At 33.6% G+C, this 21728-nt stretch overlaps 3 protein-coding genes across 4 annotated transcripts; all 3 read left to right on the forward strand.

The window, feature by feature from the left end:
• The first annotated feature begins 2264 nt into the window (after positions 1–2264).
• LOC145635775 (nuclear pore complex protein NUP43-like) lies at positions 2265–6721 on the forward strand. Its single transcript, XM_081687128.1, has 5 exons — positions 2265–2991; positions 4500–4569; positions 5526–5760; positions 6247–6320; positions 6423–6721. Exons 1-5 carry the CDS (start codon positions 2339–2341, stop codon positions 6474–6476), a joined length of 1086 nt encoding a protein of 361 aa, XP_081543254.1. The 5' UTR covers positions 2265–2338; the 3' UTR covers positions 6477–6721.
• Positions 6722–8222: 1501 nt separating this feature from the next.
• Positions 8223–10624, forward strand: LOC145635776 (large ribosomal subunit protein bL35c-like). Its single transcript, XM_081687129.1, has 3 exons — positions 8223–8603; positions 8821–8937; positions 10409–10624. Exons 1-3 carry the CDS (start codon positions 8325–8327, stop codon positions 10481–10483), a joined length of 471 nt encoding a protein of 156 aa, XP_081543255.1. The 5' UTR covers positions 8223–8324; the 3' UTR covers positions 10484–10624.
• Positions 10625–14353: 3729 nt separating this feature from the next.
• On the forward strand, positions 14354–21690 carry LOC145635777 (uncharacterized). Of its 2 annotated transcripts, none has more exons than XM_081687131.1 (6): positions 14354–14929; positions 17454–17729; positions 17816–17989; positions 18122–18228; positions 19700–20007; positions 20797–21690. In XM_081687131.1, the coding sequence occupies exons 1-6, from the start codon at positions 14747–14749 to the stop codon at positions 21363–21365; spliced, it is 1617 nt and encodes a 538-aa protein (XP_081543257.1). In that variant the 5' UTR covers positions 14354–14746; the 3' UTR covers positions 21366–21690. The 2 variants fall into 2 exon arrangements, with proteins under 2 accessions (XP_081543257.1, XP_081543256.1); XM_081687130.1 differs by having other exon boundaries at positions 14358–14929; positions 19700–20031.
• The last annotated feature ends 38 nt before the right edge of the window (positions 21691–21728 follow it).

The following is a 21728-nucleotide window of genomic DNA, read 5'->3' on the forward strand; positions in this document are numbered from 1 at the left end:
CCACGTTAAAATCGTTAATTATATTTAATTTTAATTAAATGACATATAATATCTTAAAAATTAGTGGCTAGCAAGCAATGTAGTTTTGAAACTTGAGGTCTTGAGTTCAAACCTTGTTCAATCCATATTTTTAAACACACACCTAAACTTAAATTATTTAGGAACGCCTTTTAGATCATCTCTAATTTTGAGGTTTTACAACTTTCAAGCCTAATTTTGCAATCTATATTATTCCTCAAGGTCAATAAAATCTCTCTTAATTTGTCCACTTGTAGATGGGGGCACCCCAGTTTCTCTTCTTGAGAAACAAGTAGTGTTTCTCTAATGACAATTTTGAAATTTTTGCGCTTTCGGAATTGTAAACTACTACTATTTTTTGCTAACTGTAAATACCACTCAACTTGCTTATGTGGGTCTTGATAAGCCGTGTTAACTTCTTGAAGAACTGCCGTTAAATCTCGTTTTTGAACATCAATCCAAGCATTGTAATTTGAAGGGGCGATCCAGTAGTAAAATCCAAGGACCCGTTGGAAACTTGAACGAAAGTACAGTGAAGTTCAGTTCGTCTCCATATCTCGTTGCTCCCTACCCTTAGCCTTTTCGGCGGCTTCACCGCCAAATAAAATGAAAAACCCTAAGAAATAATGGAGAAATTAGGGCTTGGTTAACCCTTAAGGGTAGGATTTAACTTCCACCTCGCTCCATTGAAGATGTGCATGTATTTTGATTTCTCCATTGAAGGTTTTTTATTCCATTGATGGAGGTGAAAGACTGGAGAATGGATGGAGGAAGAGGGTAACTTCGTTAACAGTAGACTTAACGCTTGGCAATTTACAAATTGACATAAACTAGAAAAAATCGCTCTTACCCTTAACTGTCCATGGGATAATTCCAAATTTAACCCCATGAGAAACAAACTTTTGTTTCTCAAGAAGAGAAACTTGGAATTACCCCTTGTAGATGTAATTAACACATTGTTGGAGATCGAATCATGTAAAATTTGTGTATGTTCTTTATTTTTGCTCTCCATTATTGTTTGTTGCATGAGAGCAAAATAAATAAACTAGCATATGTCACAATAGTATATAAAATAATATATCAAAGATTCTTGAAGAGCAGATACAACACTATTCACCTTTTATTGATTTATACTATAGGAGTTTGATTGCTCATTTACCTAAGTTTACTCCATTTTTACTTCTTCAAAAGAGGTGTGTTATCGATACTAAAATACTATAAATAAAAAGCATTTTAAAGAAAGAGCACGTGCCATGTGACACTCTCCTCTAATTGTTTCTAGGGTTGTTCACTAATTTAAGAACGGATCGGACCAACTTGAGTCGGAATGAAGACATGAAATTTGAATTTCAAGAAATGGAGATGAGATCCGGACTGAAATGGAAAAATCTATCCAAAACTAGAATCGGACCGATTTAGACCAATATTAGAATAATTTTTTATCTGTTCAAAAAATACAAATAATTTTATCGAAAACTTAAAAACGAAAAAAAACTCAAAAACAAAAAGTTTTTCCAACTTATTAAGGACCATCTTAATCATTTATAATGATATTATGCATAGTTTAAAGCAAAAGGTTGATCTGATCAAAGATCGGGTTTTTAAAGGGTTTGAACTGGACACGAACCTTGAGGATGCAAGGGGCGATATTCTATGACACCGCACCAGAGAAGACCTTTCTCATTTTTGAGGTAGTTAATGAACATACTTTTTAGTTTTCACTTACACTTATTTGACTTTGATACAGCCAAGAAAGCCAAGGAGTTTTAGGTAGGTTGAAGGATCAAATAATAAGGATGGATTGATGGAAGACTTTAGCCCAAGCTAAGGAACAGTGACCATGACTTATGGTAATAAGTTGGAAGCAAAACAAGCACATAGATAGTTTTACCCATCAAAGTTGAGTTTATAACTAATCTAGAGGCTTTTATAGACAATCAAAAGTTCAAAACCACAATCGTTAAAGGTAGATATTTGTTTGAAAAATCATATTTGAATTATCTTAAATGAGGATGTCCATTATACATTCGGGTGTATCTAAAATTAAAACAATTCATTTCACAAAAAATTTTGCAATTTTAGGTTAGCATATATTATCCAACTGTAAAATTCATTCCTATTACTATGTAATCCGATTCGAAAATTTCGTTCTTGCACAATTGCACTCATAATCCGGATTCAAAATATGAACAAACTCAAGATAGTAAAGAGTAGTAAAAACCTATGTAGAGTTGTAGGCAATTAGACACTTAGATAAACAAGAGTAAAAACCATCACTCCCAAATTTTCTAACACTTCTAAAACCTCAAAAACCCTAACAATGGCGGTTTTCCAATCTCAAACCCAGCAACACCAAAACCTTCAAATTCATCGTCTTCCTCAATCCAAATTCATCGACGCAGTACGATGGTTACCCCCATTTTCCGCATTTGACAAATTCGTCGTACTCTCTTTGTTCGACCCCAATTCTTCATCTTCAACAATTGAACTCCACTCTCTCGATTTCCCCAATTCCGAAAACCCTAAACCCATTCTCTCTCCTCTCTCTTCTTCTTCCCCTTCTCTCTCTAGAACTTCCTCTCTCAAAACCTCTCAATCCCTAATTGCATTTTCCACATTCTCAGGTTCCCTCGATTTTCTCTCTCCAAATTACTCCTCTTCTGGGGAGGTAACCCTTGATTCGTCGCTTTCTTTGCAGGATGATGGGTTTCATGTTGGACCCATTTCGTGTATTGATGTTTTGGAGAGAGAATGTGTAAGTGTTGGGGAAGATGGGAGGGTGAATTTGGTGAGTTTCGGGGGTGGGAAGACGAGTTATCGCCGGGTTTTCGATAGCGATGGGCTGGTTTCATATACCGCTGTGAAATGGGCGTCTCCCATGGAGTTTGCTACTGGTGGGTTGGGGTGTAGTCTTCAATGGTGGGATCAGAGGAGGAAGCCTGGTGAACCTGCATTGCAGTTTAAGGGTAAATGGTAAGAGAAATCAATGCTATTCTATTCTAATTTTTGGATTATACTTTGAAGTTTTAATTTTTTGCTTGATTGTTGGTTGTAGTTTAGTGTTGATCATTGCTGGCAGTTGGTATTTTGGTTGTTTGAAGTGCTCTCGCTGTCCATGTAGTTACATCATTAATATTAGTTGTGTCGTCTCCAGAAATCCTATGACTATTGTTTGGAATGGTGATACTTTTTTCGGACATCCTATGATAGTATATGTTACTATTGCTTAAACGGCAGGAGGAAGTATTATGGATTGTTCTTTGGAGTTTGGATCCCTTTAATGTACTACATAATTTATAATCTAGCTAGGAACTTGGATGTGGTTTAGTGATCAGATTTTAGTGTAAAAGGGTTGTACTATGTATTTGCAATGGAGCAATGATCAAGAATAAGACTCGAAGTATTTATTGGATTTTGAATTTTTGATGATAAATTTGGACTGAATTGTCTTTTGTGCTGTCACTTGTGAGGCTTGTACAGTTTCACTGATCTAAATAGGAAGAGAATTTGCAATGTAGTTGGAATTAGAATGTTCAGGTGAATGGCAAGTTACTTAATATTGATGGATAAGGGTTATTAGCTTTTTGATGGAAAAGGGGTGTGATCAATTTCATGTATGGGACTTGTCCTTGAATTATGGAAAATTTTTAAGGCGCTGTTATTAAAAACATGAAGGATTCCTGGCTTATCTAATTTAAAGAATTTTCCTTATCTGAATCAGGAGAGAATTTTTTATTGACTTCATATTTCTGAGACTACAAGCTGAAGGTGATTGAATCATTATACAGTGAGTAAGCCTGGAGATTCTCATGTATACATGATTGTACTTTTGGTTATGTTAGGTGATCTTTAAGGAAGTGTAGATTTTGAAGTGCCTTCATTCGTATGGTTGTTTGGCAGCAAAGCTTAGTTGGGTGTGTAATATAGTTATCTTTGGGATAGTTTTTTATTTATTTTTTATTTTATTTTATTTTTATTTAAAAAAAAAAAAAGAATCTTGTTATTCTCAAGGACTCTGTGACTGGTAATTTTCATATTCTGATGAAGTATGAACTATGAAGTTACGCAGAATGTATGTGATGATTATGGTCATATGGTGTGGATTGTATATGCACATGGCTCATGAAGTGGGCATGCTAGTAGAAATACTGTAAATGTCAAATTTTTTTAAAATAAAAATGCTTCCTCTGTTTTTTATTTACTTGCAATACATCTCTGGCACACACTTTAAGGAAGATATTAGACTAAGTAAACGGACAAGCTAATTGAAATAATTTGACCGCTTATAAGACGAAGGTTTTAAGTTGTTTTTGTTTAAATTTTATAGCTTAATGTGTCTGTTAACCTATTCAAACTGCTTTCTCAAATAGCGTGTCAAGAAGGTGCGTTACAAAGTATTAAAAAAAAAGGAAGTATATATTTTCCTTATGAGCTAAGTTTTTGCGAATGTTTGAATGAATTTCTGAGGCATAATATTCTAGGTCTCAGAATACTGCTTCTGGAGTCGTGCATTCCATCGATATTCATCCGTCAAGGAAGCATACCTGTATGGTAAGATGAACTCTTCTTCTGTTGCTGGTGTAGCAAAGTTTTCTTGTTGTCTTCACCTGTGGATACAATAGCCTACTATATCATGTCATACAATGATGTACTATTTAGCTGGCACCTTTATTTATGACTTGGAATCTTGGATTGGTGTGGTTTCTTTTTCTGGTCCGAGGGGAGGTGTGCCAAAATTTATGCTACTTTGTCTGTCTTCTGTACTGTCTTAGATTTTCTTTGAGTCTGGTTTTGTTAGACCTTGATCTGAAAGGCATTGTTAGACCTTGATCTAAAAGGAAACCTTGATCTGAAAGTCATTGTTAGACCTTGATCTAAAAGGCATTCATTATCTAGTAACAAAGTAATTTTGAAGCTTTGATTTCTTACAAATGCTGAAAGTTATTGCATGCTTGTAGTATTTTGAATTTTTGTTATGATGGAACTTTGTAATTTGGTTGTAGTACATGTCCTTCAATTGGAGATGGCTATTGGCCTATTGTTGAATATTCTGGCTGACAGCTTCTAAGGCTCGCTATGATGACTTGTGACTAGGGGTCTAGGGGAGGCATTGATGGGAAGGAGAGAAAATGGGAACTGTAAGTAGTGAAGGGATTTTATCTCAGTTATTAATTTTTTTTGGTAAGAAAATAACTTTTTTTTTTTAAAAAAAAAGTCATGTTAATATAAGATAAACAAGGAAAACAGCATAAGGCCATAATCTGCTATATATCTGAGCTTTAAGATTAGCCCTCTATTGACACTATGCACTGAATTCATGGTGTATAAAAATATGTGCCAAATTGCTAAGATTATGGGAAAAAAAGTTCTTACTCTTTCTTTTGCTTGACCGTATTAATCTGAGTAGAATAACTTAGAGATTTTTATTTGTTCATATGCATATAGTTAATTCAAGCATTCCTTTATTGTCCTGCCTTTATTGGTTTCTTATCACGTAATGTTTGAAGGCAGGAGGCTCCTCTGGTACTGTTTTTGCTTGGGATTTGAGGTGGCCACAACAGCCAATTATTCTCTCTGGAGTTGGGATTGGCGAGAGACCGTCCCAGTCAATTTCAGAAAGTGAAGTGTGGGAGGTACAGTTTGACTGTCACTTGCAGTCGTCGAATACTGCCAGTGTGTCCTCATCGATGTTGCCTGTGATGATGTGCTCTGAAGAGGGAGTACTCGCTGTCCTTGAGCCAGGTATATAATTAATTTCCTGAGATTTGGTCATTGATGTGGTATTCTGGCCTATTACTTCATTCCTTCCAGTCTCAAAATCCAGATTTCATCTTTAATCAGCTTTTTGCAAGTTTTTCTCCTAAAAATTTTGTAAATAGAATTGAGGTTTTGAGGGATATATGATAATAAAACTGCTTTTGCCCCTAAATAACAGGCCAAATTTCCATTTTTTTTTTTATAGTTTAATAAAACAAGCCACTTTATAAATTCATCAATTAAGAATTCTAAAGAAGGATTACTTTAGTATGGTGTTGTTAAACTGTCATAGTGAAGGTTAAATGGATAACTATGGTATAAATTCAAACCATTATATGAAGTTTCCAATTAAACGCGATCTTTTATTTAGGGATGTAATTCAGCTAGGGATGTAATTCAGCTTAATTTCAAGTTGATAATTCTCTTGAAACTTAAACCAAGGTCTGATTTTCTGCTCCACATGTTTAATAGGTGCAGAACCGATTGAACTGTTGGAAGAACCCTGTGCCATCAACAGCTTTGACATTGACAAACAAAATTATTCCGTAAGTGGGAGCATTATATGCTCTTGAAATTGGTAACCCATTGAACATATATTGAACAACTAAAGTTTACATTACCGTAACCCTATTTTTATTGTCTTGCAGGATATCATATGCAGTTTGGAATGGGAATCTGTTGCTATACTTTCAAGGTCATAATGTATTGTAGGGTTTTTAGAGCACTTGATCACAGTTGAATTTTGCTACAATTATTTTGTAACTTCAAGTACCAACATGCGCCTTAATATGTGACTAAGTGAGGTTGTATTCTATTGATCCGCGTTTGATCTGCTCAATTTATCTGTATAGTTCTTGACAAGCTCTATTCAATCAACACTATTGTAGTGTCTGTTATCTTGATTCTTCTGCAAAACTCAGCTATTGTGAAATTCGGGAGGCATGTATGAAGTAACTTGACTGATCTCTTTCCCAAGCTCTTTAGAGTTTTATGTTATTGTAGTTTGAGAAGATATCTTGACCTTAGAATAAATCTTATGTCTCATATCCAAATAGCATAAAGAAATGGCAATGAAACCAACAATGCATTTTCAAATAATCTAAAAATACTACGTTGAAACTTTGTAAATAAAAGTTTATAAATTGGCACTAGACAATCATCTCTAACAAGAAGAAATTTAGGCACACAGTTGAAGCGAAAATAATGTGCAAATCAAAGTTTATAAAATGGCATTAGACAATCATCTTCAAGGAGAAGAAAATTTAGGTACACAAATGAAATAACATTATGTATATATGTAATTGTAAGGGCTAATTATAATAAATACATTATTGAAAACTTTCTACTTGTATATCACTATCTATATACTTGTATTTTCTTTTAAAGTCAATAATTGGTAAGTACTCCTTATGTCCCTTAAAGATTGTCTTATATTCTTTAAGATGTTCCTTTGGTTGTCATTTAACTTATATGGTTTGTTTCACTATTTGCTCTCTCTCTAAATCTTTACTCATATGTATAATTTTACCAAACCACGTGCATAACTTTGTCCAAATCTCAATAAAGTAAAAGTTGAGATATGAGACAATCTTTAAGAGATGAAAGGAGTAGTCACTTTATTATCATCATACACAATTACATGTAATTTAGTTTCAACTATCAACATGTAGTATGTTCCCATACCCTATCATTAGGTCTTGCATAATTACATAATTACTCATGTGCATAATTTTACCAAACCACGTGCATAACTTTGTCCAAATCTTAATAAAGTAAAAGTTGAGATATGAGACAATCTTTAAGAGATGAAAGGAGTAGTCACTTTATTTTATCATCATACATAATTACATGTAATTTAGTTTCAACTATCAACATGTAGTATGTTCCCATTCCTTATCATTAGGTTTTTGCATTCACAAATAAACTTGGATTTTGAATTCACTAACAAACTTTATACACTATTTTTTATTTTTGATGAATTATGTCCAAAAAAATATGTGTTGTATAGATGCTTAGTAGTGTAACTTTAAATTCTTATACCTAACAACAATGATGTACTTATTTTTTGAGTAAGATCATTTTCTTATGGATTTATCTTTGGAAAGTTCAGTTTAATTAACTTTAGCTTCATTCAATTCAATTTTATTCAGTTCAGTTTAATTCAATTACAATTTATCTAGTTGTTTTGTTTAATTCAACACAATTCAACTTTGTGTTATTTTTAATCCAATTCTGTCATTTAATTTAGCACAACTCAATCATAAAGTTTTTTTTATTTTATTATTTATTTTATTTATTTTTTTTTTTACAAATCTGAAGTACTCCATATGGAGTATTATTTTTCAATGGCCTAATTTGAAATTTTTGTCTTTCGATTTTAATTTTCTACTGTATGACGTGGACATACAAATAACACGTAAGCATCATCATATCATCACATATCATCGATCTATCCTGTAACCACAAACACAACCTCCATTACTCTCTTCAACCTCAAACTCTCTCACTTTCTCTCTCCTCTGCAAACTACTGCGACTGGCACAACGATAATGGCAATGGCTTCCGCAACAACAACAACAATTGTCTCACTCAAGACCCCATCTTTCTCTTCTCCCTCAACTCGAAGCTCTGCTGCTCAAGGCATTTCTCTTACGCATTTCAACAAACACTTTAAGAGCACTCTCAATCTCTCTTCTTCCCACAGCATTTCATCTTCTAAGCTTCAACCCATTATCCTCCAGAATAAGAGAACCTCCACCGTTGATTCTTCTGTGTCTACTTCTTTCACTGTTTTTGCTGCTAAAGGGTACAAGATGAAGACCCACAAGGTCAATTCTTTCTCTCTTTTGATTATTTTTTCTGGGTTTGGTTTATTGGGTGATTTGGGGTGGTGGGGTTCTTTTTAATTCCCTAGTTCTGTGTTTTATTTGGTGAATTTTGTATTTTTTTTTCTGGAATTTGGGAAATTGGGTGATTTGGGTGGTTGATTTCTTGTTCAATTGATTAAATTTGTGTTTGTTTTTGGTGAATTTTGAATGATTGTAGGCCTCAGCTAAGAGATTTAGGGTGACTGGAAAAGGAAAGATTGTGAGGAGGAGAGCTGGGAAACAGCATCTTCTTGCTAAGAAGAACACTAAGAGGAAGAACCGTCTCTCCAAATTGGTATTCATCTCTCCCTTATTATTTTGTTAAGATATATTTAAGCAATTTTGTATTATGGGTATCTGAAATTTAAGTATTTTAGATGAAAGTGGTTCTCTGGTACTCATATGGTCTGAAGTTGTATAATGTTATGGAACTTGAATTATGGCTTATATGAACATAATATGGCCTCTATCCTGACTTCCTGAGAGCGTGTCCATTTTACACTCGGGTGTGCTTAGTACTGTAGGTACTCGCAAGTTTATTAAATTATGCTAAGTTGGATGTGTAGTGAATTTTGCATCATTGTTGTGCAAAAGCTTTATGCAACTAGGGTGCGTCGAAGCTGTCAGTTTAGCATAAGAGCAAGAAATGATGGCCGTGTTTCATTATTTGTGACCCTTTTGTAGTTTTGTATGCTTTCTGCTTAGAAGCTGAGTAAAGAGAGATAGGAGTACTAATTTATAATGACATTCTGTGTATAATTGATGCTCAGTTTTCGAGTCTTACATGGGATAACAGAGAGCTAATTATCTTAACGGCCTTTTCAAGTTGATATACCTTTTTTTTATATATATATATATATATACTACGGATATTTTCTTTGGAGGGAAAATTTAGCTTGAAGGTTAACTGTGTGCATAAGTTAAAGCTTGATAAAGAGTTAAGGTCTTCCTAGGAGGTGGGGAAATGGTAATGTTACATTGCACTAACACCAGGGAGTCTTACAAAGAAAATCATGTCTTTATAACCATGGAGCTTGGTATAGAATGACTGAAGAAAGATAACGTATGAATTTAATGGACATTTATATGCTTCATGTAAGGTCTATGATCGCAAGATTATATATTATTCATTATCATTACAATTACTTGTACCTCGAAGTAGGCTCGAACCATGTAGTGTTGAATGAAAGAATGAGATGATATCAACTTGGGTAGGGTCGTAGGGATAAAAATTATCAACTGATTTCCATACCTGAGAAATGATCACTTTGGCTCTTTGAAAATGTCTTACTTAGATGTTTGCCCTCTACATTAATCATCATTATTCATTGTTTCCAAGGTTGTATCTCTTGACAAAATTTACTGCAGCTGTTGTGAACTTGGGATGTCTTTCCATCTACAATTTCCATGCTGTGTTGTTGAAACTAGTAAAAACAATTTCAACCTTTATTCATATAATTTGGAATTTTCAGAGTAAATGATACAGTCTCTTGCAAAATCATTGTGAGTTGTTATAAGATACCCCTAGAAAAAAAGTAAAATTCACGCTAATTATTGTGAGTCTGTCATGTGCAACATATATTCATGCCTTCATGGAATGTTGATTTTGGTTTTCTCTTGCCGAGTTGCTGAAACTAGTAACTTTTCCTAACACTTACCCTTTTATTGCTTTATACTTCGTTCTCCATAGTATAAAATTTCAGTTACTTGTTGATTTTGCTCTTTGTGCTTAAATCTGACTCTCTTCTCGCTGAATTAATGCTCAGGTTCAAGTTGATCGGAGTGATTATGACAATGTGATTGGCGCTTTGCCATACCTGAAGGTAAACCGAAAAGTATAGTGGAAGCAACATTTCCATCCCCTGATGAAAGACCAGCAATTTTTCTTTCCCTTTTTTGTAATATTCCAATCTGTTTAGCAGCAAGCTTTTGTTCTAGCTAGTCAATTACATTCAAGCTATTTCTTTTATATTTCCTGTTCTCCTTCGGCGTATTCTTGTAACTAAGTTATTGTTCCAAGAGCAAGTTTTTGTGGCTAGTTCATGAAAAAAGTTGTTCATGCCTATATCAAAATGAACCAAAGAACATCAATAGATCCCCAATATTAGAGAATACACTCTTTGTTTTCTCACCCCCAAAGTACCTAAATTGCCATTGAGCCATTTTTAATGATGAGTAATAGACCTTGGTCCTCCCTAGACCTCGGTCCTCCCTATATGATCCTTCTTTGAGTAATATGTTTATTTTAAAATTAACTATTTAAATAGGTAATAAGAACAAATATTGATGATCTTTTTATTACTTTTGTCTCTAAATAATTTTCCTTGTATTATTATGGTGTAGAGATAGACTAAATAGTCGTAATTGACAAATGATTTAAATAAGACTCGATCTAAGATTTTGTTACTACCCTCAAAATTTTACCAACTGATCTAGTTGTGAAATTTACATTCACATACCAATACCATGCTTTCCAAAACAGTCTCGGAGTCCATAATCCATATATCATGCATGTACATATATAGTCATGTCATTGTTAATATTTTAGCCCACTAGAATTCCATCTTTTAGATGTAATTAATCCTTCAAATCATCAATGTAACATATAAACTTTTTGGCTTGACTTGTACACATGCCGACAATGATCTAAATGGGGGTAGCAAACATGCAAAAAAAGTACTCGTTAACATGGTATTTGAAAAAAGGCGGCTTATCATTTCACACGCAAAACGTTTTTCTTAAAAACATCTCATGTATATCACGGAATACGTAGTAATATTTTGTCACATGATATTTACATTTGACATGACATGACATACAATTTGTGTCCTCCACATCATACACAAATAAGGAAAATAATTAAAACGAGGATCCACCAATAACTTCATTTGATTAACCCAAGTTCAAATTTAGCTGAACTCCAAATTAATTGAAACACACCTTAGCTCTTTCGTTTACTTGTTCAAATCTATTTGCAATAACTCATCATGTTTTCTAAATGCTTAATTTGAATGTCCTATGCATAAAATGTAGTCAAATCCGGCAAATATGCCAACTAATACAAAAAGGCTTATTCTTTTAGCCATTTTTTGATGGGTCTATATTAAGGCAATTCTTCAACTCTTTTTCAATCTCCCTTGTTAAAAGGGCCAGGAATACAGTACTTACTCTAATGATCATTTCTCTCCGATTTAATGGGGATGAGCAAGATATTGTTTCTTCTTGCTCCCAAAGTATATTAACCCTTGGGAATTTGGATGTAGTACAAGTTTATGATTTTTTTTTTTAAAAAAAAAGAAAAAGAAAAAAAAAAGTCGCGTTCTTTCCTTGGAAAAAAAAAAAAAACCTTACAACTATTAATGCATGGTTCAAAATGATGATAGAATAAAAATTAACATTTTAAGTGATTGTAATACTAAACACAGATAATAATATACTTGGTTTGGTAATAATAACGAAAGAAATAATGTTGATTCCAATGATACTTTCATAGAAATAATAAAATTCCATAGTGTCCGTGTTTTTTTTTAAAGTACATTTGAGGCACGATGCCTATACTAGTTAACAAAAAAAGAAATGAGGCAGATGACTTAGTGACATAGGCCTTGTTTGGTAGTTAGCTTATTGGGGCTATATTAGCTTATTTGACCAACTTTAGCTGATTGACTAGTCAAATAAGTTAATACAAGTGTTTGGTAGTAAGCCTATTGAATAAGCTTATTTACCTCAATAAGCTGTTTTCCAAAACGTTGGGTAACCCAACGTTTTCAAAGAGCTGATTTGCTTAACTTGTATTTTTTCTTCCTTAATTTCTTTGTTTTGATTATTGTTTTTCAGTTTATTTTATTATATTTGTCATGCATTTTTTTTGTTAAAAGAAATTATCTATTTTAATCCAAATTTTAGCAATCCTTATCTCCTCCCCAAAAATTATCTCATGTTAACAAAAATTCGAAATCCTTGTTAGTTGTTACCCAGAACAATTCTGTTTTTTTTTTAAATTTTTAATTAAACTATATATGTGCCTTATTAATTGTTTTGGCTTTTAATTATGTGATTTTTTTTCTTTTGAATTATATATACGTTTTTTTTTTTTTAATCTGAATTATATATGTATTATATCAGGAAAAAAAATTATACATCGGATGGCAAATAGGCAATCCAGAAGACGACGGCGTATTTCTTAGACATAGATTTTTTTTAATTTAATAGACATTCTCATTTTCCAATATCAAAAGGTTGTTTGCATTGTAACATTACAAAGTTCAGTTTGTAATATATTTTTTCGATTTCATTGATGTTGTGCATTCACTATTGTTAATATAAAATTATTCTTGCAATGTTCATATAAAAAATGATCTTCTTTCAAAAAAAAAAAAAAAAATATAAAAAATGATCTCACAACTTCATAAAATGAATTATGTACAAAAATTATCTCATAATATCATTGATAAAATTATATGCCCAATTATATCTACCATGTAAATTTGTTAACAATAAATACATATATCATTTATGAAATAACTACTTCTTCAAAGTTAAATATGCTAATGTCCTTATTGGTCATTTTGCAAACTCAAACAGCTTTAAGTAATCAGCTATTTACCAAACACTTTTATACAATCAGCTAACACAATAAGTTAGTCAAATCAGTTAATAAAATCAGCTAGTCAAAATCAGCTAACTTAATCAGCTTCAGCTTTCAGCTTTCTCCCAAACAAGGCCATAATCTTTACCTCAAAAGTTGGAGTATTTGGTTTATATTCACCAACATTAAAAATATTCATAAAAGCATACAAAATATAGAGATTTTATTTAGCTATATTTCGTTATTTCTCATGATTACCATATCCAGCTTCCATAACCCGTCTGGAGACAAAAAAAATTACTAACTAAAGACCACTTTACTTTTCCAACCTCACAAATCATTGACTCTTTATAATCCACTTTCTCATATGGAAAGAAATTTTAGTAGTATCTACACGAGAAGCATTAACCTAAAACATTCAAAAAGATGAATTTCAAGCTACAAAAAATATAGCGATAAAAGAGCATAATGAAGTCTTAGTATTGTCGTGGCAACCCACGACATCTCTCCATGTCCAACCACTCTATTCCATTGAAACATCCCAAAACCGCGATGTTTTCCAAGTACTTTGGGATAGGCCAGTCTATTCCCTTCATGCTCATTGCATTTGTTGGGATCAAATTCACGATCTTTGATTAGAAACTACAATTAATAATTTTTTTTATCATAAACAATCATTGATAATCTATCTATAATAAAAAAAAAGTTACAAAATCACATGAGCTATTAGATTCTTTTTACTGTATATTTATTAATATCAAATCATTACAGATATAAATTTTACATATACAGAAATGAAGATAATTCAAAATTTAAAAATTATATTGATTGTCAAAAAAAAAAAAAAAAAAAAAAAAATCCATTAAATAAGTCTAACATAAACAATCTTTAAGTTGCTAAAAGAATAACATAAATAAATCATTACAAAATCAATAAATCCAAGTAAATTGTACTTCCATTGTTTCCCATTTATCCAACCATTTGACAACTAAAACAAAAATAACTGATCTGTCACCTCATTTTTCTTCTCACATTCCAATAATATTTAGGGTCCCACAATTATCCAAATTACAACCATCCCAAAATTCCCAAAACACCCTTCCCTTTCCAAAACCATACCCTTAAATCTCGAATCCCAATAAAGGGTATATTAGTAATTTCACCACCATATCCAACTTCACACGTGCCTAACATCACCGTTCAAACACCCACTGAAATTCCCAAAATACCCCTGCCACTACCCACCTGACTTTCCGTGATGGATAACGCCACCCCATATATAAATAACTAAAAAAAATGAAAAATGAAAAATGAATAATCTAGGGTTTACAGATTCTCTCACCTAATTTTAATTTTTCCCCCAAATTTTCGACGATTTTGTTTTGTTTTCTCTAAGATTCCTTACGATTCGTGGAACTCGCCGGAGATTTCGAATTTCTTGGATTTTGATTTCTTCAATTTGAATTTGATTTTGCTTTGATTTTGAATTTTTTGTAGATTTTTTTTTTTCATTTCAATGGTGCATTTCGAGAGTTCCGAGGATCGTCAACGGCTTTCGCCGCCGTATGCGGCGGCGAGTGTCGGAGAAAAGTCTCAGGTGGTGAAAGTGGAGATCGAGGATTTTTTGGAGGAAGAAAATGGACCCTTTAATAAGAAGCAGAAGAAGCAGAAGCAGCCTCAATCTTCGTGTTCTGATCAGGTTGAAATTTTGGTTTTTATAATTCATTTTGAGATTGGATAGGTTTTTTTGAATTGGGAAGTATTAATTAAAGTTAAATTGGATGAATTTGGTCAGTGTTGTAGTTGATTTTAATATGTTTGTGTTTTTTTGTTATATTGGGTATGATTTGTATGAATAATTAATTCATAGATTTGGGTGTTTTTATTGTGATTGATGATGTGTTATTGGTGATTTGGCGAAATGATTGAGCTAATCCGATAGAATTTGTCGATTTTTCTTGATTCCGGTCTGAGTGGAGGAGGCGGGAAGATTAGATAAGAGGGTATTTCACATTGTCATATATTTGATATGATTAGTCAGGTATAAAATCATACAAGTATTGTTAATGGGGAAGATTGTGATTAGCTAATCATGAAATAGTATGCTTTGATGATGAGTCACTTGATAAGCCAAGTGATATATTGATTGAGCTAATCCGGTAGAATTAGTTGATTTTTCGTGTTTCGAGTGTGACAGGGAGGAGCTGTGAAGATTAGAAAAGACGATAATCCACATTGTCATATTTTTTGTTATTATTATTAGTCAGGATTAAATTTACATTGTCTATGTGGAAAATCATGGTTAGCTTGTTATGAAATGGTTTACTCTGATGAGTCACTGGATTAGCCAAGTGATACGATGACCTTTTCCTTCTACTGATTAAGACATTGAATGCTACCATTTATGGATGTTTAGGAGGAGACTTAATTTGGGATTATTGAGTAGTTGAATTGGGATGGAACAAGGATGCCTTTATCATCATGCTAATGCACTTAATTTGGCTTTAACAAATTCTCTACTCAGACACAGATGTCCCCAGTTTTACCATGACTGTTTGTTTAGTTGGTGTAAGATGATTATAGTCATTATTAGTTTAGTACTGTGTACTAGACATGTTTGCTGGCTTTTTCTTGAATTGGATTTGGATGACCTGATCCGATCAAATCCGTTCATTTACAATTCCTTTGCTCTCATGCCCCAATCCAGACTTTCCAAGTGAACTTTACCTGATTATCTGGGATGTAGGGAATATCTCATTAGAAATTGAACAAAGTCAGTATCTTTAAGTGACTAATAATAGTATTTAAGTGGAAGTGGTGATTGTTGGCATTTTTTTCTTCTGATTTTTTGTAATTGATTGGAATGTGAAATGGAAGATCAGGTGGGAATGTAATATGCTGCATTTTCATGCTTATAATTGAGAATCAAACATAATATAATTTGAAGAATTGATAGGAAAGTACAAGAGTTGCATGTCGCTGACTCTTTTCCTCTTCTTGTTCAAGCTAACATGTACCGGAATGAAAACTCAAGATAAATTATAATTATGATGAGAAGCTGTAAATTTGAGGAGGGAAGTACAAGATAATTCAAGCTTGTGAGTTGTAACGCCAAGGATTTCATCGTAAATCCAAGAATAGTCTCTTGCTTGATGCTTTTAACAATTGAATATGGCCTTCAAAAATAAAATTTTTGAATTGCTTTAGGATTTACTTTGGAGGATAGTTGTAAAACTTTTTCTATATCATTATGTGTGTGTGTGTGTGTGTGAGAGAGAGAGAGAGAGAGAGAGAGAGAGAGAGTGAGAGGATGATGCATGGGGATGTGATATTTGGATTTTTAACTCTACCCTTTCTGTAAAGGAAAAAAAAAATTATACACGTTAGATCCTGTCATTTATGTTTCAAAATTAGGGTTTTGCCAGTAATTTTAATGAAAATATCATGCCACAAGTAGGAGATATTTATAGGGCTAATTCCCAGACCATGAACAACGTAGAGAATATATTGCCTTGAGCCATGAACAATGTAGAGAAGATATTGCCTTGAGCCATGAACAATGTAAGGTAAGGAGGAGAGGGAAATAAAAATGCATGTTGTTGACTCTTCATGAGAGAAAAAGGAGGTTTTTGTTTTTGTTTTTTTTTTTTTTTTTTTTGAGATGGAACAGAAAAAGAGGATATGAAAGGTTTTTATATTTATTTATAAGAATCTTTAAGGATAAAATATGGAAGATCTTTATAAGTTACTAATCTGAACTTTCGCTACATTATTAATTTATAATTGAACGATTTGTTTTCCTTTTAAAACAACTAATCTATTCTCATCCTATTCTTAGCGTGCATAGGTTAGAGAAAACATTAATAGAATGATAGGTGGTCACACATTTTATATGAATGTCTTCTTATTCTTGAATATATCAAATGTAGGCCTGTAGGGGGGGGGGGGGGATTTGGATTCATACTACCAGTCTACCAGATGACCTTTCACCTTAAACTGTAATATAGATATGCCTTTGGGATGTACTTTGGTCTTGGTGAGAACATTGTATCACTACTCATTGTAGTACTTTTAACTCCGTAATTCATTTGAACTCTTTACCATTGAGCAGGAGGGTGAGTGTACCATGTACGTAATAATTGAGTAATGGAGTGCTTCCAAGGATTGCTTAATAATTCTTGCTAAGTGGTCTGTTTAATATTCCTGTTTGTTATCTCTTGCAGTTCTCTTCTGGAAATGATACATTTCCTGCCCCATCTTCACAATACAATCCACTAGAGGAACCTAGTCCATTGGGTTTGCGGCTGAGAAAAAGCCCTTCACTTCTTGAGTTGATCCAGATGAGGCTCTCTCAAGGTAAATCTTCTACTTTGGGATCTGCACCCAGTGATGATTCGAAGTCTCGAGAGAAAAATAACACCAAAGGCAGTGCCCTTCCTTCGGACAAGCTTAAGGCTTCAAATTTTCCAGCTTGCTTTCTGAAGATAGGCAATTGGGAGGTAATGAATTTTCCTTTTTTTTCTTCTCAGTAACTATGTATTTCGTTTTACATGTGATAGCTGCTAAAATTTTTATTTTATGGCAGTATATTTCTCGATATGAAGGAGATCTTGTTGCAAAATGTTATTTTGCTAAGCATAAGCTTGTCTGGGAAATTCTTGAGGGAGGCCTTAAGAGCAAAATTGAAGTTCAGTGGTCTGATATAATGGGTTTGAAAGCAGACTTTCCGGACGAAGCACCTGCTACCTTGATTGTTGTGGTATGCTATTTTGTTTAGTGCAATATCAAAAACTTTAATTTTTATCTCTATGTGTATTATGTAATCTATGTATCTGCGATTTCATAATTTTGCCTCTAGTTTCTGACGAAGGCTTCTGTTGTTCTTACTCAGCTGGCACGTCAACCTCTTTTCTTTAGAGAGACAAATCCTCAGCCAAGAAAACATACGCTATGGCAGGCTACTTCAGATTTTACTGACGGACAGGCTAGCTTGCATAGGTTAGCCATTGTGTTACTTTAATTGAAGCATTGTTGGTCACTTGGTCTTATTCTTTGATAAAGCGATTTTTGGTGATTGCAATTGTTTCATGAGTTAACTAACAAGTATATACTTTGACTGTTTCTTTTTATTTGCTGGCATAGAGTAATCATATACTCTAATTTGACTAGATTTGGTGATTTATGCTGAAGATAATAATATTACAGTCGTGTGTGATTTTGTTAGATTCGCACCATTCGCCTCAATTTATACTTTAATATAGTAAAATATTTTAAGTAATTGAAGTAATGCATCGACAAGCTTGAAATGATTAGTGTTGCAAGTAAAAAGAAACAAAGGAACTAATAGTTATCTAGACCTAGAATTGCTTGAATGTTTTGCTGATCCATTACTTCCAACAGAATCTCTTGCTTCAGAGTAATGTTTGTTTTGTGATCTTTCCTTGATGTATAAATATTCATGATGTGCTGCTTCCATTAACTTGTCAGTTTTGGGCCTTGTGGTTGGTATTTTTAAAATGAAACTTAGACTAAATGGGGATAGACCTGTTGTAATTGAAGAAATAAAACTGTAGTAGGAAATTAGAATGGGAGGTAAAAGAAAAAACCATAGTTTGCACGCTGTTGATAAAATGTTCTGTTGTGTTCACGTAGTCACGTGTTCTGTGTTTGCTAAAACTAACAAAAACAACAATAGAATAAGTTTCCGAAGGTGTTAATGGTCATTATGCTGTATTATGCAGAAAGATACTGAAAAATCCACTGATCATTGTTAGTCAGGGATCTTAGAAACTGATTGACCACATTAATGAGACTTCTGACCTGATTATTAGTTTGGGAAAAGCTGAATATTATCTGCAAGCTTTGCTCTGACCAGCAGATTTTGGGCATCTTTGTTATCATAAATTGGTATTAAGACTATTAACATTGTAAGATATCTTTACATCTGTGTTGGAATAAACACTACGGACCTGTACTGCTCTTAGTTTCCACTCATTTCTCAAAGCCTGATGTATTTATGTGCAAGGAAATGATGCTTCTGCAATTAGACATTATCTTCCTGCAATTAGACATTATCTTCTGTACCTGTCAAAAGTCACAGTTACCTAGTGTATAGCTTCCAGTTTTGTTCTTGATTTGCTTGATGATAATATTGTTTTAGCTTTTAGTATAACAATCTCATGAATAGACTATCTATTATACTTCCTCCCTTAAATATTGATGACAACAAAGGAATATTTTATATCTCACAAAAAATACCCCTTTGTTGCAATTAATATTTAATGGAGGAAGTATTATAATATCCATTTTTTTATATATACTTTGAAAATGAATAAGGTTTCGACAAACACTGCATTTTCTTAAAATTGTGTAACTTTTTAGGTTTATTTATTTTATTTATTAACTTGATAAGTATTTTAACTAGGAAAGATTTAATTTTTTTTTTTTTTTGGCAACTGTTATGTTTCAGGAAGCATTTCCTTAAGGTGCCCTTTGGTCTATTAAACAAGCATTTCGAGAAATTGATTCAGTGTGATGTGCGTCTTAATTTCCTGAGCCGGCAGCCAGAATTAAGTCTAGATTCTCCGTATTTTGATTCTCAGCCTCCTGTTTTTGACGACTTGAATGAATCTAAAAGCCATAGTTTGGATCAGATTGAAACCAGCAGAGGACCTAGTATCTCAATCTTCGAAGATGTTGGAACACCTTTATCCCAGTCGTCATCTCTCTCAGTCAAACAAGATGATGCTCTTCATGGAGCATCTGAGACTCTGTCACGTGAGGCTACTTCCCCAAGCTCAGGTATCCTTTATTATCGCAATGTCTGCTGAGATTTAGAACACCCTTGATGATGATGATGATGTGTTTGTCTGAGTTTGGAGATGGTGTCAGAAAATATTACATGGATTTCTCAACAATTTTCCTGCTAGAATTTCCTTTTCCCCCCCTTTCTTTGTACATTTTTGTGTCGAATTATTGTGGGACCTGCCATTATATTTTACCGGATGAGGATTTATTTTTCCAGGGTTGGGGGGGGGGGGGGGTGGGGGGTGGGGGGCGCAGATAGACCTGGCAAACCGACCCATACCGATATGAACTGATCTATGATTTAATGTCTAATATGATTGATTTAATGTAATAAAGACTATTGTCAATAGAATTAAGTATGATTTGGCCCGAATTGACTTGAAACATATGAAACATGATTTGGTATGATCCATATTGAACCAGGTCTGAACAACCTGTTTGCCACTTCTTGGTGTGTAAATTAACCAATTTGTGGTTATGATTCCTTTTTTAAATACTCCATACCATTTAAATCCTCTGTTTTAATATTTGGAAGTGCAGCTCTATTTGTGTGTCTCATATTCTCAGCATTCTCTTACTGGCTTCCCGATTGCCTGTGGCATTGTGCTGATCCATGGAAATTTTTAGATATTGCAAATTTGCAATTGTCTATGTTTGTGTCTTCTATGCTTTATGATTCTAACTGTCATCATTAGTCTTGGAATTTTTTTTTCCCCCTATTGTTATTAGTTTTCATTCTGATCACATATTCCATTTCAGTGATGGATGTGTGCGTAATGGAAGTTAGTTCGAGTAGCCAATCAAGCAAACCAGAGGGATCAAAAAGCGTTGAGCAGCTAATAATGCAAGGAATTCGCCCGTCTATGTCAATGACTGACCTTGTGAATCATATTGGAAATTGCATTACGGAACAGCGGGGTTCTGAGGATCCTAAGTTCACAGAAGAAGGATCTAAATCCCATAATAAAATGATCGAGGAAATTGCCCAGCACCTGCTCGGTGACATTCAAAATACACCATGTTCCGATGAAAAATTTCTTATGTCAAGGGTCGACTCTTGGTACTCTCTCATTCAGAAAGATGGCACCCCTATTCAGAATTCTGTTACTGAAGAGGGAATGGATGGAAAAGCTAATGACCATGAACCTGAGTTACTGGATCAGAATACAACTGCCGCTGAAGGCTCTGTCAGAGATGGCAGCCAGCAGACACTAAGTATTCCAAGAATTGATTCTTTTGGGGATTTGCTCCACCATCTTCCGCGGATTGCTTCACTACCAAAGTTCTTGTTTGACATATCTGAAGATGGGGATAATCAAGGGAGATAGATAAATGAGAAGTGTATCTTATACTATCATTGCTTATGGGTATTGCAGATTTCTTACGGGGTTTGACAAATGAAGTGATTTCCTGTTATTTGGAATCTGAATTCCAGATTGCACCCCAGATTTATTGGGATTCAGAGATTTGGGTTGATGATGAATCCTAGTATATAACTGTATAAAATGAACCACAGATGGGATAGACTATAGTTGCTTTCTTAAGTTTCTTGTCTGCAAATGTTAATGTAGTTCATCTTAGTACTTTATTTCTTGGAATCTCAATTGTGATTCTTGGTTTAATGAGCATTAAAAGTTCTGGAATATTATGCTAGCTTTCTCTCTTGATTGTGTAGTTTTCGTTCCTTATTT

Source organism: Chenopodium album, chromosome 6 (assembly GCF_948465745.1).
Source record: "Chenopodium album chromosome 6, dcCheAlbu1.1, whole genome shotgun sequence".
Lineage (NCBI taxonomy): Eukaryota > Viridiplantae > Streptophyta > Magnoliopsida > Caryophyllales > Amaranthaceae > Chenopodium > Chenopodium album.